Source organism: Nipponia nippon, unplaced genomic scaffold (genome assembly GCF_047370975.1).
Source record: "Nipponia nippon isolate SJK-2023a ecotype South Korea unplaced genomic scaffold, ASM4737097v1 scaffold_1, whole genome shotgun sequence".
Classification (NCBI taxonomy): domain Eukaryota; kingdom Metazoa; phylum Chordata; class Aves; order Pelecaniformes; family Threskiornithidae; genus Nipponia; species Nipponia nippon.
Genome location: NW_028262290.1, coordinates 29,899,045 through 29,916,389, shown reverse-complemented (window position 1 = coordinate 29,916,389; position 17,345 = coordinate 29,899,045). Strand labels below are relative to the sequence as shown.

General features: G+C 39.0%; 1 protein-coding gene across 1 annotated transcript; it reads left to right on the top strand.

The window, feature by feature from the left end:
- On the top strand, nucleotides 1-13,112 carry LOC104022784 (carbonic anhydrase 3). Its single transcript, XM_009476537.2, has 7 exons — nucleotides 1-37; nucleotides 112-309; nucleotides 3,192-3,310; nucleotides 4,880-4,972; nucleotides 6,878-6,943; nucleotides 9,507-9,662; nucleotides 10,861-13,112. The coding sequence occupies exons 1-7, from the start codon at nucleotides 1-3 to the stop codon at nucleotides 10,978-10,980; spliced, it is 789 nt and encodes a 262-aa protein (XP_009474812.1). The 3' UTR covers nucleotides 10,981-13,112.
- Nucleotides 13,113-17,345: the final 4,233 nt, after the last annotated feature.

Genomic DNA, 17,345 nt, shown 5'->3' with positions numbered 1-17,345 from the left:
ATGGCCCAGTTCGTGTGGGGCTACGAGAGCGACAACGGTGAGTGGGGCCGCGGGGCCGCCGGGCCGGCCGGGGGTGAGCCGCAGCGACATCTCCTTGCCTTTGTCCCCCAGGACCCGAGCACTGGCATGAGAACTACCCCATGGCCAAGGGAGACAAGCAGTCGCCCATTGAGATCAACAGCAAGGACGTGCAGCACGACAGTTCTCTGGCCCCTTGGCACGCCAGTTACGATCCCGGGGCAGCGAAAACCATCTTGAATAACGGGCGCACCTGCCGAGTCGTCTTCGATGACAGTTTTGATCGATCAGGTTGGTTTTTGGTCCAGCTTTTGGGGGTTGTTAGGAATTGAGGTTTGCAAAGTGCTGGAAATCAAAACACATCTTGTGGTACCTGGCCTACGGAGGCTGGCGGAGGAAAGTCATTTGGGTATGTAAAAAAGGTGCTCCCGGAGTTTATTCTGGTGGATCCAGCCTTGCTTAGGTCCACCCCAGGTGGGACAGGGAGGCTGTAGCTCCAGGGGCACCCCTGAAATACCGACTCAGTAGGAAGGTGAACTTCTCTTCCCAAAGTAACCTCCTTCAGCACGGACTTTGCATCCTCAGGTTGTGTGTAAGGGGAGAGAGTGTCACCCAGGGGCTTTTAGTGCATGCTCTGAGGCACTTCATAAACACAAAACCTGTGTGTTTCCACCATCTGTGATCTTTATTTCTTCTGTTTGTATGGGAAGTCTTAAGAGCCTCCACAGCCTGAAAGCTGTGAAAATAGCATTTATGAAAATAGCTTTGTTATTTAATTGAGAGAGCAGTCTCTAATCTCTACGTTAAATTGTTCAAAACTGGATTCCAGGGCTGTATCAGTGTGTAGCTCTGAATGCAGACAGGCAACAACAATCAAAATGAATAATAAATTCACAATATCATATAATGCGAAGACATCTCAAGAGCACGCAATATTGATCAGTCCTTTATCAAGAAGGAAAGCAATCTAATTAATGGAAAACAGAGTTACTTTCCATTGTATTTTTCTGCATCTGCTTTGATGGCATTTGTTTTGGGATTTTGTTCTAAGCAAGCTATATAATTAATGAAATATATCTGCAGTACGTTGAAAGATCACTCTCTCTCTTGTTTATTTTGATGAGCTCATTGTTTCCTTGGGCTCCTTTATTTACCTTTACAGCTATCTGTTATTGTTCCACATCTCTCAGACGGAATCTGAGCTATTTAGGACAGGGACCATCTCTTTGTTAGGTATTTGTATGGTGCTTTAGTATTTATTACCACAGTTTCTACACAGTGGCCTCAGACAAACCATAAATTGCACTTTTGTTATAACACGGAATGCTCTTCCACAAGCACATGACTCAAAGCATGGGAAGTAAATTGAACCTTTTCACATGGTGGTTCTGCTCTGTCTTTGCAGCTTCCTAAAGGCTGAAGTGTTTAGACAGAGGCTGCCCAAGAACGTGTCTGCCCAGGGAACTGTATTGCAAAAAGACCCTGATTTGGCCAAGCAGAGTGAAGCCCTTGGTGCAGCCCTTCCTCCGAATCATCTTCCCTCCGTTCCCTCCCTGCCTTTCCCCCTCCCCATCATCTCTTGTTCCTCTGGACACCCAGTGTGTACATTCACTCCCTGCTCCTGTTACTAACTTTCTGCAGGCTGCTGGACAGTAGTTTAAGGCTCAAACCTTTCAGAGGGATGTGTCTGCTTGGAATCACATACAATGTTTGACAGCTCTGAAAAACCACATGAGAAAGCATTTCATAAACATTACCTTCAGTTGTTCGCTTCTGTGGTGGCAGCAGCTGAGGATAAGTAGTAATCACAGATCCGATTTTAACCGGAAAAAGAAATCTAGCTTGAAGATAGCCTTTTTTGATCTAATCACATGGAAATTTTTGAATGTTAAAAAGATTTATTTTTGTGCTAGAGAGATCTGCATACCATTATGACGTGCTCTTTCCAAGTGCTTCACAGTATTTGAGCTCTGGAAAGGGCCACTTGTAAGAAACGACTGCTAAATGAGTTTCCAACTCTGATATTGATTTAGCTTGCAAATGTAGGTAGATCACATAAAATCACAAACTCAAAAAATAAGAGTAACTGCGTGCCTAAAACTCAACACAGTGCTTTGTTTCTGCCCCCCCAATGGCTGTGACACCTACCAACTAAAAAGAGAAACTGCAAAGTCAAACCTGTTGCTCTGTGTAGGTATTCCAATACATATGATATCAAGAATTAATTTGAGACCATTGGGCACAAGAGGATTTAAATATTATTTCAGTGTTAACTTTGAACTTCAAAGCTATTGGTAGAAGTTCAAACTTGAATGCTATTTAAACAAGGTCTTCTGGCACTGCATTATCAGCTTTCTGTGTAAGGAAACACGCCTCATTCCTGCCTTAGGTAATGAATGAAAAACATATTTGAGAGCTTATCCTCTAAGCAGTCCGTGCTCAAAAGAGTCCCCAAACTGAAAGAGGTGTGATGTTTTGAAAGTCAGAGTTGATGTAAACTGTCAGACTGAGTGTGGCCAGCATTATTTGGCTAAGAACAGCAGAAATAATAGGTTCTTAATTTGTTTAATTGGTGGCAATGTTAAATGTGGACTATAGCTTTTGCTTGCTCAAGAACACTTTTCTAACTCATTTGATCTAAACTTTCTTTTCTTCCTTCACTTTCAAGAAATAGATCCTTTTTTTTTTTTTTTAGAAGCAGCAAACTGTGCTGTAACCATTATTTAGTTGTCTGAACTGTCAAAGGTATGCCAGTCATGGACTAGAGGTACGCTTTAAAGCACCTTTGGGTTAATTTCCCAGTCCTACCCCCAACCATTTTACAACAGACCATTTCTTGACAAGAAACAGCTGTGAATACCCTCCTTCTCTCTCCACATCAAGGACTATAGTGTGTCCACTTGCCAAGAAAAAAGGGGCTTGTTGGGCTTCTGGGGTTTGATGCTGTGCTTGACTCACAGCAGCTTCCACAGTTTTCACATCAAACAGGACTCTTCCTGAGCGATAACAGAATTCAGCCCCAATCTTGTAAACTGGTGAGTGTTGTGACCCCCCCACATCAATCAGCTGGATTTACAAGAGGTGCCCCACACTTTCAAAGTATAGGTCCCCATTCAGTAAACGTGTACGTCAGCATTTTGTAGGCTAGTGTTGATGTAGATTATCAATTGCAGTGCTGAGAGGTGGGCCGCTCACGGGAGCCTACAGGCTGCGTCAGCTTCACTTGCATTGGGGTTCTTCTGATGACCATGGCTCTGAGCATGTTATAGATGGGGTGAAATATGCAGCAGAGGTAGGACTTATTTTTAATAGTAGTATTCAGTACTAACTGGAATTTGACTGATTGTGCATCTGAACAGATTAACCATTCTCCGTTTTGCAACTATTTAGCTATGGATTTTTCTCTAAAATCTATGAAACTTGTGAATATTCATCAGCATGCAGTGGGATAGGTTGCATCTGCCAACAAATGTATCTTTGCAAGTATATACTAACATGGAATTTGCTTCCTCAAGCAAGAGTTTTTGCTGGTATTTTAGAATATTTTAAAAATATTTGAGACAAAGCGATCTGTTATTTCCAAATAAGAAGATCTGTTTTCTGCTGACGTTTTTTGGCTTTTAGCCATTTCTGGTATAGCTTGAATTACTAAGTTAGTTTCAGAAAGCACTACTGATTAATAGAAAAACTTGCTAAAAGCACATTTGATAAACTGACATTCAAAATTAGATCCACCTTAAAACTGATTCAGAGTGGTAAAGAGTATCTTCTAGTTTCTGAACATCTGTGCTTTAAAATCTCTGTGTTTATTTTCGGGACTCTGTGGAAAACAGATGTTTGGGGGTTTTTTTTCCCATTACTTAGCCACAGCCAAACTGTGTTAGTGTTTTACTTTCTGTGGCTGACTAAACAGACAAATTCTGCTCCCTCAAGCTATTTATTGGTTAGTTCAAGCACAGACTTTTTACTTTGCTTTTGTTTGCAGTACTCAAATATTTATTGACAGGAGAAGAAAGCCTGGAATGTATGAAATTTTGCTACAAGGCAACCAAAGATATATGGCTGCTCCACCTTTATCCTTAGCAATGATATCCTTATCCTCAAGAGAAAAGAAACAGAGAGCAATACATTAATTTATATTCAGGGCAAATTATTTTGTTGTTCTTTTAAATAATTGTTACTGTGTTTAAAAAAAAAGTAAAAAATTTGCATTCAAAATATGCACCAAACTGCTATTTTTTTTGTATGGCGCTATGTTCCAGACACTCCTTACTTTGAGATTCCACTCTGCTAGTTGCAGCATTCGTAGCTATATGCAGGAGCCAGAGATTTTCTGGAAGGAGATGTAAAAACGTAGTAGAAATGAGAAAGAAATGTCAGGTTACTATCTCTACTCCTTTCCAGTACAATGTGCCGAGAGTAGTAAGACATACAAACCAATATGTACTGCATACAAGCCAGTGTAAATCCTTGAGCTGTTATCTGCATAACATGAAGATCTAAAACTCTACTTGAGATGAAGTGCGTGTCACTAGGTGTTTTATGCACTGCATGTGTGCATGTCACGTGCTTGGGTTAAACTGTTTATAGTTGAATTGTCTGATTAATTTTTAAAGGTATTGTGTGGTAAACTCCATTTTCCTTCTTTTATGCTTCAATTAAATGCAAAGTGATGCTTATAGAAAGTGTGAGTGCATGGAAGCATGGGAACAGGAATAGGAAATACGTATAGTTGTCTTCTTTGTGTCCATTCCTTTACTTACCGTGTACTGGAAATTTTTCTTAATTTAATGTAAAAGGTTGTGAGATTGCACTGTTGGCAATTTCTTGCATTTATAACTGAGGTTTCATTGATTTTTAGTTACATATGGTGCACTGGAATCCAAAACATGGTAATTTTGCTAGAGCTTTGAAACAACCTGATGGTGTGGCTGTTGTGGGCATTTTTCTGAAAGTAAGTGGCAAATATTCAGTCTTTATAATTTTCTGTATTTTTCATCTTTCTCTCGTGCCAGGGGAAAAGTTCCCATCGTTTTTCCCTGCACTGTATCATTTTACAGGAAAACATTCAAAGCGATGCACAGACTGAAGTCACATATGTCCTTGGGCCCTCCAGATTCCATGCACTAACCCGTTCAGAGCCGACTTCTGACACCATTCGTGACACCAGTGGCACATATCACGGGTGGTATTGAACAAGAGGCACACAACTTCAAGCCTGGTACACTTGCTAACTTTGTCCCTGATAGCTGACCAGCTCTGTGCTGTGCTGTGTACTGAGTGAGGAGGACAGTCGGCATAGGAAGAGTGTTTCCTCCTGCCCTTTGTCTGCTAGCAGGTATTGTATCTACCTGTCAGCAAGGTTATGTTGACTGATTCCCATCCTTGGTCTCTTGCTAATCCCCATATGAGCTGGGAATCGAAAGGAGGTCAACAAACCTGCTCCAAAAAGACCAAGTACTTGAAAGAATTGATGGTAAAAGAAGTTCACTGAATATTTTAACCTTGAAATACAGCAGCTTCATAACAAAATAATACCGTACCGATATTTTCCAATTGATTTTTTTATAAACTTAACAGAAAGCAAGCAGTCCTACTATCAAATCTGCATGTGGTCTAGGACACTGAGAAACACTAACAGGCAGACAATCTAATAGTGATAAATTATGCAAACTTCAGCTATGTGGCTGTCATTTTATCTGCAGGTGGGCATTTCAGCTTGAACACAGTGTCAGCGAATAGTTCTCCTATTGTTTTATCACTAGTAAGCTGCATTCATACAAGCAATAGCAAGTGGATGTAATTAATTTTACCACAGTGTCCCTGGACAGGCTAGATCCAATGTCATTTTAATTCAGTTACACTGTTAGCCAGCCTGACCTTTTTGCTTGTGGTTAGTTTAAACTGAAAGTGACAGAAGGTCAGCACCTGTCCGAATTCTCCCCTATGACTATGTCCTTCAGTTATTCTTCCTTTGTCATTTTTTTTTTTTTTGGTCTATTTTAGGCTAAAGCTTTATCTTGTAAAACACAACTTATATAGTATAACGTTATGTTCCTATTAACCATGCTAAGGTCAGCTAAAAGCTTTAGAAAAGTAAGTAGTATCACTATATCTTCTCTGGCCTTCTTTCCCTGTTTCCTTCTTGCTTGTCAGTGTAGGAGCTGTTGTTTTGTTCTGGGTTTGTCATATTCCATGACTGGGTTTTTGGGTATTGCTAAAACAGAGATTGAATTATCTCCTGAAGAATTGAATTTAATCTATTTTGGAACAAGACATGTCAATAATAGCATGTCTTATGAATACTATCTTTACTCTTCCGGGATGCAGAGCCATGTCAAAGCTTTTGGAAGTGCTGAACGTCATGAACACAAACAATAAAGTGACCCCCTGCATAGCTTGAGGAGGTCATGACGTGAATGTCATCATATGTCTTACATCAAGTCTGATCTGACTGTATATGCACTGCAGAATGTTTGAAGTGTCTGGAGGAACTCCAGCTGTTCAGGCAATCAACACTTTGCTGAGTGCTCATACATCTTACAGTGGTTATGGGTTGCTTTCAAACCAGGAGCCAAGGGCTAGGCTGGTAGATGACACGGTCTGAGTGAGCAGTTTGTTCCTCAGATAGCGGGAAATACCTTGTAGCCTTTCAACACATTTCTTAATTGTAAAGCACTTAAACAGTTACTCGAGTCTGCTATTCCAGATGTTCTTTTAATACTCATAGTTTTGTGTCAGTCTGTACTGCATAGTACTCTGAGAGAACTGCTGCCTAACTTGACAGATGGGATGTACTGAATTTCTTTCAAATACTGTGGAACATGAAAAAATACAGTACTTGTGCTTTGCATTACAGGTTGGAAAAACTCCCAAACCAGAGATGAAGAGAATTCTTGAAGAAATTGATAACATTAAGACCAAGGTATCAAAACAATTTTTGTGGTATAATGTAGTTGAAAAGCAGCAGAAGCAGAGATCAGAAGTTTAGATTCACTCTTTTTGGCATCATTCTGATACCTAACAGTAGCACCAGAGGTGATACATTGGACTGTGGAGCAGGACACTTTCTTTTACTTAAGTAAACATTTAACTCCTCACTTCTGTAAGTATTCTTGTTGAAGAGGATTTTGTGTCAATCCTTGCATGCACAATTGATAGCCTTATTGATACTGCTCTGTAAAAATATGCTAATGTTCAAATATCAAGAAGAAATGAAAAGCTTTTTGAATTTGAGGACAGCAGTGGCCGAAACAAATGCATATAATTGAGTCAGAAATTTAGTTAGCCTGAAATGAGAAGAAACTAGTAGGACTGATGGAGCAAGCTCCCAGTCAGTGTAAGAGACATTAAAAAACTTTATTAGTTTTAAGATGGAACTGAATTAATGTATAAAAGGGATTACATGCAGTTTCTGCACCAGTCCTAGGATCTGTCTTCCTATGATACTAGCACAAATAGCATTGCAAGCCTATTCTAAACTGTTTTTCAGTTTAACTAATGATCTAAGGACCAAAGTCCATACCTATTGCATAGGTAAAACTGCAGAAGAGAGTTCTTTGCAGAGAATTGTGATACTGCATCTATTGTTATTTAACAGTATTATTTAACATAAACCTAACCTCTAGGTTGCTATACTTTAGCAAATCTACTTCATGCTAAGCTTTATGATTCTAATGGCGCTAAAAGAAAAGTCCCTTTTTTTATTTGACATTGAACATAGCACCAGATCACCAGGACTGAATTTTACAAATTTTGTAAGCACTTTCTTCCAAATTTAGCAGAATTTCTTGCATTTAATTTATGTATGTATGTACTGCCATTGATGTGTGGGCCTGAGCCTGAAATCTGTTGTCTCCTCACTCAGAGTCATATTAATTTTATTTTTTCAACCTTTTCTTAGTCTTCAGATACAATTCAGTTCTTTCTGCTGAGGGAACTGAAGGTCATTTTTTTTGCACTACCCATAGCTCCCTGTGCTGTGTCAATGATCTCTGTCTTGATACAGATTCAGCTTTCTCTCATAATCCCTATATCATTTTTTGGCCATTTACATGCAGAAGAGCTTTGCCACAGTTAATAAAAAGTTGATCGATCACCCTATGAAACACTGTGTCATGTAATGATGACAAGATGGCAGTGATATCCACTCCATTACATTCTATCTGAGACTGCCTAACTGGAGATTTTATGACTTCTAATAGCAAAAAAATAGAAGTCTGATTTCCTATATACAGATATTCTCTGTAGGGGTTCTGGAAAAAACAATAGTTAAAGAAAAGCAGAGAAAGATAGGTGCATATGCAAACAACCACATCTTGTATTTTATCTCTTTTTTTTTTTTTTTCCTGTCATCACATACATTTTACCAAGATTACTTACTTTTCAGGAAAAATTAATGGATGGTATCACTGGTGTATTTATCACATATGCAGTTTCGATTGCTATGATACATTACAGACAGAGGAGTTTCTTGGACACTGTCCTGTATTTACTGAAAAAGCACAATTTTGTTTGTGGAGTTATTTGCAAACTCATATTGAATTTACAGAATAATTTTGTCAGGAAGATATATTTGGAGTCTTGATGTTATTCTTTCCACCCATATTTTGTGCAAGGATGTGTGGAAAAGATTTCAGCTGCTCCCATTGCACTTTGTAGGGTAATATTCTGTTCCCAGAAGAGAAGATTCTCCATGATAGGAGAAAGAATTAGGAATAATAGATTTTGCTTTCCAGAACTGCATCCTAAATACCAGTAGAGAACTCAACTTTCTTGTTTAGTTCTTGTCACCTTGAGGGGACAAGGAAGTCTCATCACACTTCCGTGGAGATATTCTCATGAGTATCCCATTCAGTGGAAAAGAAAAACTTTTCAGGAAATGTTGTCTGGTGTCTGCTGTTCTCCCTTGACTGGTGATAATCACCTTTAGTTGTAAGACATTCAGGATCCAGTACTCTTCCAGGAAATATTTTAATTTTTTACATTAAGTGTAGTAATGCCAACAAAAAGATTGAGAGTGTCACCATGACAATGTAATTAGAGCACAATTTTGGGAAGAAAGAGACATGCAGATTTAAATTCCTTCAGATAGAGGAGAAGACTATAATGAATCTGGGATAAATGCCTGGCCGCTGTTCTATTGGATAAAAAGGGTACCAGTACCTGCAGTGCCACAGCCTTTAACTTTTATCCCAGGTGACCCAAAATAAAACAAATTTTTTATAATTCCAGAATAGAAAAATATAACAATGGATTTGCTTTGGTCCCACACAATTCAGTTTGTAATTTATTTTAATTTATTAATGGAATCAAAATGTCAGTTATTATTAATTGCAGGGTAAATGCTTGACAGGAAGAAAAGGAGATTGATCTTTTGCATGAATCTTTATATTTAATTACTCCCTTTATAATAACATAGATACTGATGTCTTTTAAGATGCATATCCTTGGAGTTACTGAAGAGAATTATTTTTTGTTTCTCTAAGGGGAAAGAGGCTCCTTTTCAGCACTTTGATCCTTCAATTCTTTTCCCCAAATCTCGGGACTACTGGACCTATAATGGTTCATTCACTACACCCCCCTGCGAGGAGTGCATCACTTGGATTCTCTTGAGGGAGCCGATTGAAGTCAGCTCAGACCAGGTAAACTCCAGCTACTTCTGCTACTCCTTTACCAGTTCTCAACAGTGTCTCAGTATGTCAGTGTGATGATTTGCAAGCCCTATGTTACCTTGCCTTTTTTGATAAGGAAAGCTTTAGCTGAGGACTGTGAGAAATTGCCTGCAGAACGGACTGTTGAAATGGACTGTAAAACTGACCTTGAGAATCAGGCTGTCTTCCTAGACACCTCCTGGAATAGCTTTAGCAGAAGTGTTCTTGGAATCCTGAAAACCTGCATAGGCAGAAGTGCCCCCGAGCCACAAAATTCAGCCATCACAGGAGCCTCAGTTCATTCTCTGTGCTTCAGCATTAAGTGACAAGTGAGACTAACATTTAGCTGGTTTCCCAGTTTAAGAAATTGCTGGTCCAGATCTTGACCTCCTAAAAGCTGTCAGTGAGAAGGATCAAACTAACTAGAACCTGAATGTTAATCCAAATTAATATACTAATTGTATTCATATAGCTCAAATGTGCATTTACACAGGAAAAAGAACAGAGAGCCAGTCTGGATAAGTTGACCTCCTTTGTAGTTCTTGGTTAAAACTTTTGGTTATTTATGCTGTTTTCTGCTTCAGCAGTACAAGTCAGGGTATAGCCTTTTTACTGATTTGGCTGTTTTCAGAACAAATTTATTTTGCATTCTGATGAAAGGGTAACAACAAAGCAACGCTGAATTTAAATGAATTTGGAGAACAATGGCTAAGCGCTGAATTCATGATTGAACTTAATAACCCAGTTGGCATACATTTCTCTGCCTTACAGAACTAAATACGAACTGCTGCAGACCAGCTTTTTCTATCAGACTACCTTGCATAGACTTAAATGTGCATCCTCCTTCACGGATAGCCATATTTTCACAAGTGATTTGACTGCAGTCCAGCTCCAGCAGGGTCACAGAAGGCCCCTACTCTTTTTCCACATTGTAAGTGTGGATCAGGGAAAAATCCAAAAGAAGCCCAGGCAAGAGTCAGATGATGAACTGTTCTGTGGATGGAGAGTGTAAAGATCCACAGAAACAGTGCTAGCTGTTGGGCTGCAGTGATCTCTACCAATAATCTCTACCAGTATGCTTGTCATTGTAAAAGAAAATTCCTTTTCTGTCTCAGTTTGTTGTAGGCATCAAGGTCCACACTGCTTCCGGGTGAATTCACATGGACACTTTAATTTTTGTTCCTTGCAGATGGCAAAGCTCCGTAGCCTTTCCAAGAATGGTGAGAACGAACCTGTGAACCCATTGGTTGATAACTGGCGCCCACCTCAGCCTGTGAAAGGCAGGATAGTGAAAGCCTCATTCAAGTGAAGTCTCAAGTCTCACTCTGCTGAACCAGAGTGAGAAAATCCCTGTATCCCAAAGTGTAGTTAGTTTTTGCTGTCTACTGCTTTTCCTCTGGATCCAGATCTGTGTTTCTCAGCTTGAAATTCTGAGTGGTAAAACTGAATCTGATTTTGAAAGCAGAAAAAATACTGTATGCAAATACTAACCTTAATAAGGAAATGTGAGATATACGTGATTCTTGACCACAAATGCCTCAGCATTTCTGATAGCGTCACTTCTCTGCCATGTAGTTGTGTAAGAAAAATGGGCTCAGTTTCAATATTTAAAATTAATTTCAAAGGAAATGTAGTAAAGGCAGAAAAATGAACCAGTAGTTCAGGAAAGCAGAAATAACAGTGGGTCAACAGTCCGTGAACAGGAGGTAAAATGCCTGCTCCTACAGCATCGCTAGTAGTGATCGTCCTCAGATAACCCACCTCCAGTGCGAACATCCAAAGAATAAGTTCCTCTTTAGCATACCAGATTTTTCCTTCCCTCTCTTGTTCATAGTTTGTTATCCAAGATTAGGTTAGTGTTCTGGGGATACAGTCAGGCACACTTGGCTCCTCTGTGTGAAGAAGAAAAGATACCTTGCTGTCATTTCAGCACTTGCTGTCTTTGCCATGTCGTGCTGCTGCCCATTGATCTTTTCTTCTTTCACTGCTGCTGTTACTTCACCCATCCAGCTGGAGAGTGCTGCTGGTGTCACGTTGCCTTGTATTTAGTATAGCAGCTGTAGTATTGCTGAGGGGGAAGTGCCTTCTGCTGCTCTATGTTACCTCCCAGGATGATGGATTTTTAGTTTTGATGCTCTGCCTGTTTTTTTATTTTTGACATCTTAATCTGCATAGTAACGATTTCACCTATTAGGGATTTTGTTGCATATGGAGAGGGTCTTTGTGGGTGACTCATATGTGTCATTTGTCTTCCCCACTACTGAAAAATCCAGATTAAGTCACCTAAGTGTTTGTTTATTGTGACTCTGTGTAGTCAGGGACTCTAAGTGGAGTCTGTTCAGCTCTGTTACTTTCTGGGGGGACATGTCAGCGCACACATATGATCCGAGCAAGGAATCACTGGCAGACAGAAACTTCTAAATCATCTTCCCCTGTCCTTCATCATGTAAACTTTATCATTTCAGCCTGCTTCCTAAACAGCATAACGCAAGTACCATCTAGGTTGAACCCACTTGCAGACTATGTGAGCAAAGATCTCCTACGTTATATTCACCATCAGGGTGATTATTCAGTAGTGTACATACAGGAGACTGGGTGGTCAAAGCTGGTGCATAAAGCCTCCTGCAAACGAAGCTTCTGGATTCTCTATATTCCTGCAACTCATCAGTCAGTGCCAGAGGGTGTTCTTCTGCAGATGTTGCCACAAATGCATTCACAGCAACATTTATAAGGCATATGTCAAAGTCTGAAAAAAGCAGGGTTACAAACAGCTAGAATAGGCATTTCCCAGTTCTTCACTATTTTGCTTTTCAGCTTTACTCAAAAAATGGTGCTCCAACAGGGAAGTAATGAATGGGCAACACTGGACAAATTCTGATGTTATTACCAGCACAATTCAGTGAGAATTCAGGAATGAAACTGAGGGCAGAGTTTGATCCTTTGTATTCATTTAGAAATGTTCAAAGAGTTGCTGGATTCCCACTGAGAATTAATATTTCAGTTTATTAGAAGTGTATTTTTTCTTAGTATAAAGCAGTTTCATTTTAAAAACCCAGTTCATGTCAGCAGAAACTAAAGTATTGATTGAATCCTGTTTACAAATGTTTTGGCATTGGCTTAATCTTATCAGAAGATCAGCTTTTGATATTACGAGTGCAGCACTTGCAACGGTATTGATACTAAGAGTCTGTTAGATCTTCTTTAAACTCCTGAATCTTTACATCTTCTCAACACATAAAAATGTTTCTACAGAAAGCTCATAAGCAACATTTTTTTTTACTGTACTATGTCTTACATGTAAAATTTCTTCTCATATCCATATGCAGTTGGTGTTGAGAGAATTTCAACACAAATAACTGAGACAAGAGTTTGAGTCTTTCTACCTAAAAGCCATTGACTGTGATGTTTTAATCTCTTGTTATTGGGGCAATAAAACAAGATTAGTTGCCTGCACTTGAAATAACAGCTTTTGTGTCTTCAGAGAACCAATAAATAGACTTACATAAAAAATTGATTTCTGGTTTTATTTCTAATGCTGAGTGATGATTGAAAGTAACAAGAATGTACTAGAAAAATTTGCCACTCTCTTCTTTGATACATATGCTTGTAATACGTGGGTGGACAGACACTCTAGCCTTTTTAGCTGCTGGAATTTAGTTTAATATCTCATCCTGGTTTCTGTGTATCCAATCAAACAGAGCCTCAAAAATATGAGAGATCAGAACAGTATCACTTATTCTCTGTTTTCAGGTCCAAAAAAAAAAAGTGTTTATTTCTTGCCTGGACAAAAACATTGTCTTACATCTTCCCAAAATACATACATTCATGTCTGATCTTGAATATCACTAACTTGGATATGAATTTTGGTTTCTTGCAAGAAGCACATGGATCAGTTAGCTGAAGTGCTACATCATTCTGAAATTTCCTGATTAATTTATACTTTTTAAGCACACTTGTTAAAGTGAAATAATATCTTAATTGCCCACAAAATCAGACACTGACTGCACTTTGCTTTATTTGCATGTTCTCTCTGCTGCTTTTGAAAGGCAGAATAGGCAGAAGTTTATCAACGGGCACTGATGAATTAAAAAAAAAGTAAAAATCCTAATCAGTGTGGTGCACTAAATCCTTGACTACTTTAGTGTATATAATGTATATACTAATTTCAGCAGGGCAGGCAAATTATTAAGATGAATTACCACCTATTAGCTGTTGACAGACACTGAAACCCTTCCAGCCTTCCACACCTCACAACAGCAATTACTAGAAAATTAAAAGCTTATTCCTACAGTTTCAAAGCTTTTTGATTAACTGAAACAAGCTTCCCGCCAACTGTGGCCATCTTTCAGTTGGGTGTAAATTCATAACTGAACTGTGAATTCCTGGTACGATCCTCGGTATACAACCAGCTATGGTTATGTATTTCTACTACCAAATGAAAAGAATATTTACTCTTTTTACTGTATCTGAAAGAAAGACTCTCCTGGATCTGCTTGTTGGTGTTTACTTGCCGAATAACCAGAGTTAAAGAATGTTCACATTGTCAGTGAGTTTAGCAAAATAAAACAATATCTGTTTCTTCCCGAGGCATTTTGTCCTGTGCCTCAGCACAGGAAGCAGCCACACAGTGTGTTCCACCTCATCTACCTGCCTTCCATCTCAATGAATTCTGGCATTTATCTTTGTCAGTATTGCAGCACAAAGTGTGTATTCAGGAATTATTTTATTTCCCAAACCAAGAATTTAATAGAACACATTATAACATTTTCCCCCCAAAAAAGAGTACAGCTAATGTACAGCTAATGATGAATTGCAGATCAAATCAGACTCACCTTTTCTTTAAGAACATATTTTTAAAAGTATCTTCTTTTCAGTTTAGGGCTGCTGTACATGTTGATTTGCAAAAATGTGCAATAAAATGAAATGGACCAGCTCAGGGTTATTTGTGAGGGAGAGACAGAAAGGCTGTAAAGTTTTGTGTTCATTAAAACACAGAAACAGGTTTGAATACAGATGAAGACCTTGTGATATTACTAGGACAATAAACACCAACAGAGTGTTGTTATTATAGAACATTTTAACTTTCTGTATTTGGACTGGACAGCAAAAGACTTGCAAGAATGTGTAGAATCCACTTAATCCTGTATGTAACAAATGCCAGATTTCTTTATCAGTTAATCATGAATCCAACAGGAGATTATGTGCTATGCAATTATAGTTTGGATTTCATTGAACAAGTATTCTTGTCCTTGAAGTGAATCTTGCATTGACTGTTGCAAGTTGCTTCCATTCAAATTGACAGATAAAATTGCATCTTCAAAGCTTTTAATTTCAAAAAGGCAGGTATTCAGTATTTGTGTAAATGCAAGTTAACTGAACTGAAGAAGTCCATGCACTTAAATGAGGGAAACGCTGTTCTTTAAAGCAAAAACTTCTAAAATCTCTGGATCTTACACTGCAAACCACAGAAAAGGAACGCTGCACGCACTTACTGATGAATAATGACCAAAAAGGCTGTTGGGAGTAAGTGACAGTAAGAAACGAAAAGGCAAATCATTAGCCAAGGAAAGTGTATCTTTGATGTCAGAGATCAGGTAAGTAAAGTGAACTTTGTCAGAAGTCACGTTGTTTTTACTTTCGAAAAAAATGCATAGTAGATGGAGAATCAGCCATGGAAAAGGAAGATGGAGAAGAAAGAAATTTAGCTTCTATGCAATCAGGATGAGGCAAAGATAATCTAAGTCCACGGTCTAAATGAATACCTCACTTTCAATAAGGATGACTGTGAAGAACATGGGTGCAAATGAAGAAGGATTGATATATGAGAATGAAAATTATCGTTAAGTGAGATGGTAAATTACATAGGACAGCAGAGCAAACTCCATCCAGTCAAAGGAGTTCTCTCTGCTTCAGAAAACTGAAAAGATTGGCACAATAAATTGCAACACTTCTGTTAAGAACTCTATCTAACAAGATCTCCCTGGAGATAGCATCTGGCCTTTCTAGGAGAAAATCCAACAGGAAGGTCAGAAGAGATGGTGCCATCAGGTATGCAGAAGTGGTTGCACTACTGAACCATAGCCGGACTTAGCACACGCAGGAGGCTTACACAGAATGTTATCTGTATGGGAAATCTTAAAGTAAGTTTCACTGATTGTGCCACTAATTCTCCAAGCGAGAGGTTTACGTTAACTCATGCTTTTCCAATTCTGTCATGCCATCAGTAAGCAGAACATGTAGTAGGTGTTAAGGAAAAATATGCCTGTGGTGAATTTGGGTAGCACACTGTCACTCTTTTGCTGTTACTAATATCTTGCAGAAGATCTGTCAGAAAACTGCTGAAGAACTCAAAACTCCTTCCTGGAGTTAGAAAGCTTCCTCGCTGGGCTAGACCAGCGACACCATGGGCCAGTTCTCTCAGACCTGTATGGTGGCAATAATAAAGCTTTACTGGATTAAGACTTTTAATTCTTCCAATTCCTCCCAGTATTTTTTTTTCCTTTTTTACTGACATTCCCGCTATTCATCCTAACTTTATCCCATAGACAATGCAAGCATCCTTAGTGAAAACTGAAGTGAAGGATGCTGCTTCTTGCTGGACTTGCAATGTTCATTTCCCATAGCCCACACGGTGGAGCCAGTTCCTCAGCATTCACATTTCTGACACCGCTTGCAGCTAACAGGAGGCCTGAGCTGTCACACAGTGCAGGCTCCTCTAGTCCAGCAGGAGTAACTAAATAACAATTGAAACAAAAGCAGTTTATGCAAGTTATTCTTGAGTTATAATATCCTGTGTTTAAGTAAATGTTGGTAGTAACGGACTGGTTTCCATTTCTATCTAAAAAGCTTTTATATTCTGCCTGCATGTTTATTCATGAAAAGTCTATGTATAAAAGTGCTTTTGCTTCTATAGGCTGAGAAAAGTCCAGCTAATTCCATTCCTAAAGTCCCAAAGAATCCTATCACAAGGTAAGAGGAGCTACAGATGAAAATCTCCCACTGATATGCACCAAACTGGTTGCTGATTTGAGTAATTATGAGACCGGGACTGCAGGACACTTTGCCCTGCATATTAGTAAGAGCCTGTCTGACTAGCTCTTTCAGTCTACATAGCCCTTTTCTCTCTGCACATGATGTCTCAGTCATCCTTCATGGTTATGATAATTTCTCCACTGAATTAAAAAACAAAGGCATTTCCATTAAAGTTCGCTTCTTTCAGGGATCAGTGATTTTTTTTTTTTCCTTAACACTGCAGGCTGCCAGCCATTAAGCCCTAATTTACAAGCTCCCACAGTGTTGTGCATTGTCTGTGTAATAAATCTCTGTTGGAGAAAGAGTATAATCAAGGAATAATTTTTCTTGTCAGGCATCAGTGAGCAACGGATGGCATCGGTGTCTGCAGCATACCTAAATTTACAGCTAAACAAATGCTACCGACCCTTGAATAAACAGATGAAAGTTGATTTGTTGCCCAACAGTGTGTAAGACCTATAATTGAAACACTGATTTCATTGTCTCTGTCGGGAAAGGTAGGGGATGCAAGTTTAGAAACAATACTTTCCATGCCTAATGTCTTAGAGCACCTTGCTATAACTTCCACCACTGAAAAATCCTGAAAAAGGCATGGAGTCGGTGTAACCCAAATAAAGTTGAGGATATGGAACATGTCCTCTG

Coding starts and splice junctions, on each gene's coding strand:
- LOC104022784 (XM_009476537.2), top strand. CDS start 1: ATGGCCCAGTTCGTGTGGGGCTACGAGAGCGACAACG. Junction 38..111: donor GGGCTACGAGAGCGACAACG/GTGAGTGGGGCC, acceptor TTTGTCCCCCAG/GACCCGAGCACTGGCATGAG. Junction 6,944..9,506: donor TTGATAACATTAAGACCAAG/GTATCAAAACAA, acceptor TGTTTCTCTAAG/GGGAAAGAGGCTCCTTTTCA.